We start from the raw sequence: 12238 nt of genomic DNA, 5'->3' as shown, positions 1-12238 counted from the left end.
AAAGGCTCTTCCTCTAAAAACAAGATGTCAGCACAGTTTAAGTTTGCAGATCTGCATCTGGGCAAACCACAAGACTTCTGGAACGATGTCTTGATGAGAAACAGATCAGACCAAAGTGTAGATATCTGTGTATAATCCACAGCACCACATTTGATGCATTTTGATATGTGTAATACAAAAATCTGCAAGTTTACTGCAACCCCCCCTTGATGAAAGTTTTATGCTGGCTTTTCAAAATGACTGCATGTGCATCATAGCTTGAGAGACAGGAAAATCTGATGCTAAAATTAAAGTTAAGACCAGGAAGTTTAAAGACAACATCATAAAATATTGCCTAACAGAGGAAGCCAGAAATGCATATATATTATCACTAAATTTGTGTCATATATTTCCATAAAAATATTTAAATATGCATTTGAAAATGCACAAATATAAACAGAATACAAATGCAAATATCTTAACCATACACTATATTTCTAGATAAATTTTTAAATACAAAGGCAGATATAAAATCTACTCAGTCGCTATTTTGTTTTCAACAAATGTGCAGTTTTCTAGGTGAAAGGTGAAAGGAGAACAGCACCCAGCATTAACCTTCTTGCATACAGCTGGATACCATCAAATTACAGCAATCTTCCAGTTCTTTATAACTATATTATAACATATTATTATATATTAGGTTGTGTGTGCATAAGTTTAACTCTAGCTAGACATAAAATGGATTTGAAAATAAAACAGATCATGAGTCTTGCCAAAGTTGGTGTCTGACGATTCTTGAACTGCTGTAGATGAAGTAAAAGTAGGATCTGCATAAACTAATGCACAGGAACACAAACTTTATAGATCCATCCAATTAAAAAAATACTATTTTAATTGCATCAGTGCTTCTAGACTAACATCATAAGAAACAAGATGATGTTCTGGAGAGACTCAAATAGGTTATTTTATTTCTACTTTTAATTACTAGTTTTAAATTTTTGCTGACAAAAATGGGGAAAAGAAAAAATCAAATGCAAACTTCAGGGCTTTCATTGTGGTACGTCTCCAGTTTCTCTCTATTTTCACCTGCCTGCCTCCAGTGAGCACTGAAGAAGGACAGTCAAGACAGTGGATAGCTTTCAACTCAAAGGCTGGAGCTCTGGCTCCTAGACGTCCCTCCAGTTTGGTGCTAAACTCCACCTTATTACCAGGGCTCAGATTTAGAAGCACCTGTCTGAACTCATGACTCGCCATTAGGACTATATCTCTGGCTGGGTCCTCTCTCTCTCCACGTTCATCCTGGATCATTCCCACTGTCACTTCAAAGCGGTAGCTGTCGAAACGCTTGACATGGCAGGTATGTTTAGCCAGAGCCTTGAGCTGACACAGTTCTTCCTCATCTTGTGATAGAAGGAGGATTGGCAGTGAAACAGGCCCTGATGCAGAACTGGCTGTCAAATCTGCAGCTGTCAGATTTGCAACTGCGGCATTCTTTGGCTCACATTTGGGATAGGTCTCACCGTACAAGCAGCGCAGCCAATCTCCCACAAACACCGGCAACATGTTGATCACAGACTGTGCCCCATTCTCTGTTTCAGCCACACGGACTTGCTTGAAGCACCCAGTCCAGGTGACTCTGTGTCCATTCAGGTGGCTACAGAAGATTTGTGTCTGGGCTATGCCTTTGGTTTCCCAAGCAGGAGGCCCACAAACCTGGCCATACTGACTCCAAGTAAGGGTGGAGTTGTACACCTTCTCACCTTCTGCATGGTACACATAGACAGAGAAGAATAGAAGGACCATGGAGATGCAGAGTAAAATGAGTTTGACTGGACCCCGATGAGTCAGTGAGCGAAAGACATCCAGAATGGACGTGCTGAACCGCGTCCACAGCCGCAAGGTGACAGGGATCGCACATATTACCAGAGTCACAATCATCTTTGTCAGTTCTAGCTCGAGGAACCACTTAAACACTTGGATGAAGAGCATGGTGGCGAGACCAAATGCCAGAACAGGCAAGGCAAACAGGAAGAGAAAGTAAGCCACACAAGTGCGGATTAGACCCACAACAGTGGAATTCTGGAGGAGGACCACTGAGAACTCGCACCACATGAAGCACACAAGATACGGAACCAGGAAGCAGTAAGTTCCCCGGAAACCACGCAACCTCGCCATGCTAAGGAAGGAGAAACAAAAAGGAGGGGGTAAAAAGTTCTGAGATTACTTTAAGTGTCTGAAGAGTAAATCTGTCATTTTAACATAGAATAAAACAACACGGCAGACAGGAGTAAGACCAGTTTGAGAATTTTACTAATATAAGTAATCAATATTTCAGTTTGTCCAAATCTTTCTTACCTGAAGAACAGATAGAACAGGTAAACATAAAGCAAGCAGGGGAGACTGAGCTTCAGCACCACAGACTCCCCCAGTGGCAGAGTGGCGAAGGTGCGTCCCAGTAAATGAAGCGCCGTCATGTTCTGTGGCAAGAACTGCGTCAGGCAACAGAGAGATGATGCCATCTGGATTAAACCAAATGCAAGGACACAACAGAGGTTTTGATTAACTTGGAGAAGGCTGTTTTATTTCACTGTCATAAAAACATTAAGATTATAAATAGGAAAGAGATTTTTGTCGACATTTGTTAAAACCTTGCACAACAGCATTGCATGTTTTCCATTCATAAAACTGAGGTTAAGTACACATAAAAACCCTTTAACCCATTCTATGGTTTAGTTTATATCCGTAGTTCTGGTTCTTTTAGTTGTTTTTCTGTTTTGTGTAATACTTGTAGTTTCTGGCCTTAGTTTTGCCATCTAGTCTTCAGGTTCTGTTTCCATGCCTCTCCTATGTTCCACAGACTGTTTTATCAGACTTGTCTTCATGTTTGTTTTACTCTTATCTCCGTGTTTAGTATTTCTTTTCTGTCTCCTCAGTCAGTTTTGTTCCCATGTCTGTTTCTCCCCTGGTCCCAGTGTCAAACACTTGTTTCTTAGTCTTTGTCTGTGTGGTTATTGTACTTCCTGTTTTATTTTGACAGTCTCTCGTAGTGTGTACAGTTTGTTAAGTTTTGCTTCTCTTGTCCTGTTTGTCTGTATTAGTTCTCATTGTGTCCCATCCTCTCGTTATCATGTGTGTATTTAAGTCCTCTCTCTTCCACTGCACATTGTCGTGTTGTCCCTGTTTGCCATGTGTGCCATGTTTTACTTGTTAATTCCTAGTTTTAATCTCCTAGTTGTTTGTTACCAGTTTATAGTTCCTAGTTGCTAATTTCTGAGTTTTTGGTTGTTAGTACCCTTGTGGTTAAATAGTCTCAGCTGCGTCTTTCAGTTGATCCCTTTGTGTCTGAGTCCTGCTTTTGGGTCCTACCTCTGCCTGCCACACAGCGTACACAACAACGAGTGAATGAAAGCATGTGGTCACTATCAGGCTAATTATGCAACTTATGCCTAAAAAAGGCATTACTAGAAAATTATGTCAAACTCTGGTTTTACAAGGCAAAATAAAACTTCAACTCCCAAATCTGAGATTTCCCAGTATTTACAAAAATATTTTTTCTCTGTTATCAATGTCATGTTGCTGCTACACGTTTTTATGACAGAAGGCAAACAAGTGGTTTCCTAGAAATTCCAAATCATTTCATTAAGAATGAAATGATTAATTAAGCAGCAGTATTATTAGTGTAAATTATACTTAGCAACAGGCAAGACAGTAATTCTGATCATTCAATCACTCAGTCAATTGACCTCTATAACCATTGCCCGGCGTGCATATGCTGTGGCATTTGGGCTGAGGCTGTGGTAGCTGACAGCAGTAAAGAAGATGGCCACAGTCGAGAGCTCAGAGCAGGGGATCCAATTCTTGTCTGCTACAGGGAAGGAGAAAATTACAAAGAAGACGGAGAAGATAAAATAGAGGTACGGTTCAAGGTTGTTCCAGCCAAAGTTTGTCTCTGCTTGCTCCACATCAAGGCCAGGTTCAAACCGTGTCAGCAGAGATGTCAGGGCACTAAAGTTCTCCCAGGTCTAGAAAAAGGGGGAAAGTTTACAAGTGAAAGGAAGCAAAGCACTCCAAAGAAATTTAAATGCAGGGTATTTAGACTGAAATTCAATATCAAACAAATTAAAGAAAAAAAAACAACAACAACAGAAAACATATTCTCACCTATCCCATTTAGCATTAGCTGACTTTTTTGTACAAAAATGTCGTCCGCAAAGTTTACATTCATGCTATAAATATTTTCTGATTTATAGGCATTCAAAGTGGATTGAGGTTGGTTGAATTTTTTTAATGTGCTGCAAATTTTAAATCTGAGATTGTGTCCCTTTTTTGTATCTTTGGGGTCAGAAATACTAAGTTTGCAGAATAAAAAGCATTTAGCATAAAAAGCAACTTTTAGCAACACAGTAAATTTGAAACAATAATTATATTTTTGCATTAAAAATACTGATTGTGGTATTTTTTTTTACTGGTAATTTGATAATTACCAGTACTGTTAATGTAGGGCAGATTTAGCATAAACCTTACATTGGTTGTGGTGTAATAAATTGGTTGAGCACTACATAATTTCATTGATTAAGGAGAAATGCAAAAATAAATGCACATTTACAGTAGAAATTACTTTGTTTCATAAACTTTCATGTAAACTTTCAGGGTTCTGACAGTCCTGCTAACTGTGTGAAAATTACTAAATGAAACTGAAAGGAAATGCTCACCTTTGTCCTCTGGAAAATACGCAGCGTGCAAATGATCATGGCGATGAAGGAGAGGTAGAAGACAAGCAGAGGGATAACAAAAGCAAACAGATCCACCGTCAAGTTGCTGATGATGAAGAAGAAAATGAGAGCATTGACGTGTTGCGTTGGAATGATTGTGCTCAGCCACTGGACACCGGCCCGTGATGCCCAATCAACAAGATGCTCCTTTATCTCAACAACTGCATGCAGTGGGTACTGCAGCATCTGAGGAGAAGAGAGATGGATATGAAGATGAACAGAGAATATCAACACATTTAAAAGACTATTAAAATGTGAAATAATAATGAGGTAACAGGTACTATTAATTGTGACTTCATGTCCATGGCCCTTCTAAAGGCTCCGGTCTCACTAGTGTGCAGCATCATCCCACTTCGGCCAAAACTCCAGGCACTCTTGTTTGACTTCTTGCATCCTGATGAGACTGACTCAGCCTTGTGCTTTAAAAACACAGTTGCAAACACAAACACATTCACAGCCATGCTGTATCAAATAAACTATGTTCAAGTAACAGTTTTTTTCTGCTTATGTAAAGTGTAAACCTTTTTTTTCTTTTCTTTTCTTTTCTTTTTTTTTTTTTTTTTTTTTACCCCTGTACGACTGTCATGAAGTGCAGGGCTTTCAGTTGTGGCTGAGACTTGGCTGCCATTCTTGGGAGTAGCCGGGGCAATACCCTGTGCATAGTTCTTAGTCATCTCAACAAACTCATCCAGGTCCACCATCTGACTGGCTAAGAGATAAAGAGAGATATAATTACAGGTGGAGATGCAATATAGTTTCTGGTCCGCTCCTCCACCCTCTCTGGATACCTACATTCTTTGCTGACCATGCTCCCCAACACTTTCTGGGCTTGATTCGAAGTTGGGACAGGAACCTTGCTGCTTGCAGTGCCACCTGTTGGTGAGAAATGACCACACCACCATTGAGCTGGATGAAAGCTGGTAACATGAAACTATTCATTGTAACAGCTGCAAATATTAAAATCACACAGGGGCATCTCATATTTCCAGCAGTAGTGACAGCTATTGCATAACAGCATACTAAATCCTTCTAGGTATAGCCACTAGTACATCATGCAGCATTATTTTCACCATTCAAAAATAGTTAATACTTTTTAATGATGAATTTATCAAAATATCTGTGGCTGAGTTTGTCTCTCCTACCTGGAACTGCATTCACCTGGTTGACATTTTCCAGCATCTCAGATACAGTCACCTTCTTCTTCCTGTCTGGGTTTAGCTTCCAGTACATCAGCATGGCTGCTTTGCGTACTGCCAGCTCAAACTTACTCTCTGTCGACAACCTGCGGACATCAGCCTCATTCTCTGGAGTGATTCCTAGTGGAAGTGAGCTTAAGTTATAGAACAGAAACATAAAGACTTTAACACATGTGATACTTGTGTTAAATGAACCTTTTTTCTGGATCCAGCAGCGCTGCAGGGCTTTTGCTGCACCCCTTCTTCCCTGTTTCGCTGCTTTAACAAGCCAGTTAACAGCCAGCAGATTATTTGTTTCACTATCCTTCTCTTTAGCAAGACCCAAGTAGTGCTGACCAAGCTGAAAGACAGAGGAGAGGTAAAAGGGCCAGATTATTTCAGCTTACTTAATGTACTGCATGCATGGATATGTATTTAAGCAAGCTTGTTATACTGTGGTGTTAAAGGCAAAACTACAAAAAATCGTGTATGTCCAAAACTGTATGTCTACTACAATCTTTTTCCTAGCTCCCAAGATACAGCAGTGAACAATGCCCCAAAAAGTGTTATCATAAAACATTATGCCATAGTGAAATCATAGCTGAGCTTCTTTTGTATTTTGGACAGAAACAGAATCGCATATTAATTTTATCCCATTAAAAATGTATGTGAAGTGTTTTGGTCATAATTGGTGTATGCATGTTATGGCCAAAAATGTGTTACGTGAGGTCACACTGACCTCTGAATTTTAGTAACCAAATAATAATAATTTCATTTTTGAGATCAAGTGAACGTTTGTGCTAAAGCTTAAGAACTTCCCTGAGGGTATTCCTAAAATATTAATATTATGAAAAAAATGGGAGAGACAGATGAAAAAAAAGCAACACCTCCAGCTACGACATTCACTGTCATCAAAATTAATCTGCAGTGGCACAAAAATGTAATTAAACAGGAACTTGTATTTCCAGTAGCTCTCTTGTTATTTTGAACAATCCTCAAGGATTATTGGATTTACACTTGTTTGTGAGCTCCATTCAAAACAGTTCATAGTAAAGTTCATATAATGCACCAAGAACACATGACTTCAGAATGTATTATTTTCTGTTTCTGTAGCCGTCGGGGCATTCGTCATGTCTAACTAACAGGGGCAGCAGTGGCCCCTGTGGCATATCAAGTGACTGCTTTCTAATATTAACTGTCATTTCATAAACTTCCCTCTCACTCAGTTATTATTAAATGTCCCTATTTGTGTGGAATCAGATGTGTCTTCGTTTTTAATGGTTCTGCAGTTGTGTATTCCTGTGTCTATCAGACAAACAAAGAAAATACCATCATAAAACTTGTTTTAATTGCTAGAGTGACAAAATGTTTTTAAAATAAAATAAAGCTTTGAATTGGAGTATTGGACAGTACTGTAAATATTATAATGTGTATCTTGCCTATTGGGATACCATAATGCACAAATGGAAAGCCTACCAATGCTTCTCAGCATCCAGCTGCTGTACTGATATGGTCTCAGGTTTGCATGTGTTCTCTTAGATATGCACACCCTCTCCTTATTTAGACAGTGGGTATGTGCAAATACATGACATCTGGCAAGAGAATGTTGAACCAAATGTTGACAAGACACTTGGGAATGTCACTTCTACCACCCTTGAATTTGTTTGCGCTGGCAGACAACATGGAGTAAACAGAGTGTGAATTTTGCATTGTTATTTATACAGCAGCAGTACATGCTACAGTATGCTTTAACTTTTACACTTCTTAATGATTTGTAAGTATGACAGTATATTAGTGTGTCACACTGAAATTGTGGGATCATCTTCCAAGTGGCCCAAAATAGGCACATGCTGAAAACCAGACTGAGTCAGCTTGCAGGACTGAAAACAATGCCAAGAGCCTGTCTGTGCATGTCTGTGCATGTGCTTTCACTTACACGGGCCTGAGCTCTGGCATCACCGCCTATGGCCTTCTCCTCAAGCTGCTCCACAGACACGTCTTCCTCTGGTTCTTCATCTGCAGGAGAGGACACAATATGTCTTAATAAAAAAAAAAATCATGTATATCAATTTTAATTAACTGCCAATAACTTTTTGACAAAACCTCAAAGCTTCCAGCAACACCGTGCCCAGTTTTTACCTCACAGCACTTGTCAGCTGTAAAAGTTTCATAACTGTCCCCCCGCTGTCCATTAAGAAAAGGGCTTGACACTCTTCAACTTTAGCCCTTACTGCATTTCAAATGTCACAGCTTATCACGCATAGCAGATCTCCAACTGGTGAAGCCAGGATCTTGTTTTCAATTCCAACAGCTATGGAATATATTGAAATACCACAAAATGTCAATGAGACAAGAGTGTCGGTTTTCTAAAGTACTTAAGGAAAATGTACATTATGAACAGTTTTATTATTATACATAAAAATCTGATTATACAGTCTGATCTACTGGGACTTTCCCACACAGTCATCTCTAGGGTTTCCTATGAATGGTCTGAAAAAGAGTAAATATCCAGTGAGCAGCAGTTCTTTTGGCAAAAATGCCTTGTTGTTACCAGAGGTCTGAGAAAGATGGCCATACTGCTTTAAGCTGACAGTTAGGAGACAGGAGACAGTTAGGAGACTCAATATTTACTTTCACAAACAAGGTATGCAAGGGAGAGTATCTCTGAGAACACATTAAACCCCGAAGCAGATGGATTACCACAGCAGAAGACCACAATAGGTGCCACTTCTGTCAGCTAAGAACAGGAAACTGAGGCTATAATTCCCACATACTTACCAAAACCAGACAACACAAAAATTGGAAAAACATTGCCTGGTCTGAGGAGTCTTGACTTCTGCTATGACATTTGGATAGTGGGGTCAGATTTTGATATATGCAACATGAAAGTACAATGCATTTTTTATTGTACCAAGGTTTAGGGAGGATATTTTCTTGACACACTGTAGACTCCTTAGTATCAACTGAGCATAGTTTAAACACCACAGGCTACCTGAGTGTTGTTGCTAACAATGTTAGCCATCTTCTTGTAGGGTTAAAAAAAAAAAAAATGCTGCTTCCAGCAGGATAAAACACCATGTCAGGAAACTCAAACGGGTGGTGTCTTGAACATGACAATAAGTTCAGTGTATCCAAATGGGCCCCACAGTCACCAGGTCTACATCCAGCAGAGCAGTTATGGGATGTGATGGGGCAGGAAATTCACTTTATTGTTATGCTGCCAACAAATCCGCATCACCTTCATGATGCTGTCATTTTAAAATGGACCAAAATTTTTGTAGAATGTTTCCAGCACCTTGTTGAATCTGTGCCAGAGAGAATTAATGAACGCGAGTGTTAATTTTTGAGTGTACAATGACACAATCAAATTCTTTTTGTGCTTTGTTTTTTTATAGAATAAACTTTAAATAGTAATACTTTTTTGCATATTTAAACTTTCAGAGAGTGCTGAACCCTTCCTATTGTTACTCTTGGCAGACATTTTTAAACCAGTGATGCTGCTAACCAACCAAATTTAGGCTGTAAAATTGACTTATTAAACAATGAGCAACTTCTGTTTAACTTTTCTGTTGCAAAATTCATATTTTTTCAATGACAATACAATTTCTTCAGTTTCAGCATTTTACAGATTGCCTTTGTATATTTTTCCACGAAATATGGAGTTTATGTGATTTGGAAATCATTGCATTCTTCTTAAAACTGCATTTACACCTTCCCAACTTTTGGAAGTGAGGTTATAAAATTAGTGCACTTGACAGATAAAATATTTATTGTGATACATGAAACATATCACGATGTACAATGAAAAAGGTGTATTATTTCTATCAATGAGGGGACATGACTTTGTGCACAAAATTCCACGGCAACGCAACTAATATTGTTTCATAGATTTGAACCTCATATTGGAGTTTTAGACTACCAAAGTCATAATGTCCCTGTGTAATGCCCTACAGATTTAAATGCAAGCCATAACAAGTTGCTGAGATATTTAAGTAAAAGCCTTTTGCATTATTTCAATTATTGTGTTTAATTCACTGGGAAAAAAAGCATCCCAAAATGTTTTACAGCACGGTATTCAAATGAGTAAACAAAGGAAGCCAAAGTGGATCTGCATTCTGGATTCTTGACAAGAGTTGTGTTTTCCTTGGGACAGGGTTACATGAAAAGACATTCCAAAGCATGCAGAAGGCTTATCACCTTAACACAGCAACTGATCTATGACATCCTCTCAGCAGCACTGAACCTTCAAAATCTGTCATTTAATCCCTCAATTTGAATGAAACTATTCTTACCATCCTCTTCATCAAAGGCATCCTCTTCCTCAGCTTTTCTAAGTCTTTCCTGTATGATTACCCGTTTGGCCATGGAAGCAAAAGTGCGTTTTGCGGAGGCCATGGATGAAGATGTGGAAGCCGTGGTGGAAGTAGCTGTTGAGGAGGCAGATGTGAGGTCGGAAGTGAGTGAAATTGTGGAAGTTTGAGGGTCAGCAAGGGTGAGAGAAGCTGGTAGGGGTGTTCTGATCGGAGCACTAAGGGAGGGATTAGTAGAAACGGTTTTACATGTAGAGCTAGGAGACACAGCAGGAGATAAGGGCTTTGACTTGTCTAAGGAAAGGGGGGGATCCATCTGTTTAGCGGTAGTATGTGTAGATGGTGGCGAAGAACTGGGTAATTTTCTGGGTTCCAGAGAGGTTGGTGATTTTTCATGCTGAGTGGGAGAAGCAGAGAGGTTACTGGAGATGGGTGTAAGAGGAATTTGCATGGGGGATGGACAAGAGGGCATATCCAGGACAGGGCTCGACCCCTGGACGTTGACACTAGTTGGTGTTGATGACAAATCCTTCTCCATCTCTCCTAAAATAAAAACAGGGTGAGAGAAAATGTATATTTTAGCTGGGTAGTGAACTTTCTGAACTCCCTGTTACAGAATTTGATGGATTCACCTACAGACATTTTACGTCCATAACAACAGATCTTCTCATTGAAGTTTTGAACTTAACAAATTCTTACATAAAGCAGGCTAAAAGTGCAAAGCAAGAAAAAGGCTAATTAAAAAAATATACAACAGCATAAAAATTTGAGAAAACGCAAGGTAAATGAGAGGTGCTTTGGGAAAGTACTGTAATTACTCCGCATTAAAGCATCAGAGCAGCAAGCAGGGACTGACATGAAGTAACAGGCAACAGGAGAACTCGGAACGTCAGTAACTAGAGCAAATCTTCAACATTAAAACTGCGCTATGATGACATACAGTAAAGCAATAATCATTACCTGTTTACTAAATGAGCAGATTTCTTTAGGATTCAAGACAATCACCCTCCTGGATTTGAATGTTGAGTGTGTATTCCATGTTCCAGATTAATCCTCACCAAACAGCCCCGAGTAACCAGAGACGCACACTTGCTCGCTGCCGTCAAACTCTGGGCTATAAACGACGCCACAACTTTGTGGCCCGCCCTCTTAAAACAGGCTCTCGCACCGCAAGGACTGCAAATGTCCGTCAAAGGAACAGCTTACCTGATTGGTTTTTAGCTTTTTAAACCTGTGACAGATGCTTTGCGGATGTTTTATGGCGATTCTTTAAACATTTCCCCAATGCACTTCCAATTTTAAAAAGAAAAAACAAACAAACTTGAGGTCTTGCTTTAAAGTTCAAGCCTGGACGTGCAGTTATTTTAGCTATAGCTAGAGCAGTAGACACATGTAAGTAGATTACGGGGTCCCAGATCAAACGCTACGGGCCTACACTTAATCGATTGTGTCTTTTCCATATGGCAGAGGACAGCGATCCTGCACCCTGAGATGCTGTGAAAGTAAAATAGAAATCATTAAAATGACTAATAAATAAAACCAAGATAATTATATAAGTCACAATTGCTGTAATCATCAGATACAAACACAATCGCATATGAATTAAAATAGGAGATTCTTATGTATACCTGTTTACCATCTCTCGGTTACTTCAAAAGTAAATGTCGTATTGTTATTAATACCCGATGTTCTATTAGACGAGGATTTATGATCCTTTCATTATTTCATTAAGGAGAGACAGGATTTTACATCAGTGTAGTTGATCATTATGAGGCATGTAGTAGAGAAACACTTGTATCAGTATACTAAAGAGGACAAATACATAATAATAATAATAATAATAATAATAATAATAATAATAATAATAATAATAATAATAATAATAATAATAATAATAATAATAATAATAATTGTTAGGTATTTTAGTACCATGGTAGCATTTACTGGATATTGTTTTATAGTGACATTATGCAGGAAAACTCTGTCATTCAATAAGGCCCCT

General features: G+C 38.9%; 1 protein-coding gene across 1 annotated transcript; it reads right to left on the bottom strand.

Annotated features, from left to right (window-relative positions):
• Window positions 1-918: 918 nt before the first annotated feature.
• Window positions 919-11349, bottom strand: wfs1a (Wolfram syndrome 1a (wolframin)). Its single transcript, XM_026170855.2, has 12 exons — window positions 11197-11349; window positions 10219-10779; window positions 7863-7942; window positions 6143-6287; window positions 5894-6067; window positions 5544-5624; window positions 5321-5460; window positions 5033-5170; window positions 4692-4937; window positions 3723-4001; window positions 2335-2498; window positions 919-2155 (listed from the first exon to the last, which is right to left on the bottom strand). The coding sequence occupies exons 2-12, from the start codon at window positions 10772-10774 to the stop codon at window positions 970-972; spliced, it is 3189 nt and encodes a 1062-aa protein (XP_026026640.2). The 5' UTR covers window positions 10775-10779; window positions 11197-11349; the 3' UTR covers window positions 919-969.
• Window positions 11350-12238: the final 889 nt, after the last annotated feature.

Source organism: Astatotilapia calliptera, chromosome 6 (genome assembly GCF_964374335.1).
Source record: "Astatotilapia calliptera chromosome 6, fAstCal68.1, whole genome shotgun sequence".
Lineage (NCBI taxonomy): Eukaryota > Metazoa > Chordata > Actinopteri > Cichliformes > Cichlidae > Astatotilapia > Astatotilapia calliptera.
The sequence above is the reverse complement of the archived record's forward strand: the minus strand, read 5'-3'. Positions and strand labels throughout refer to the sequence as shown.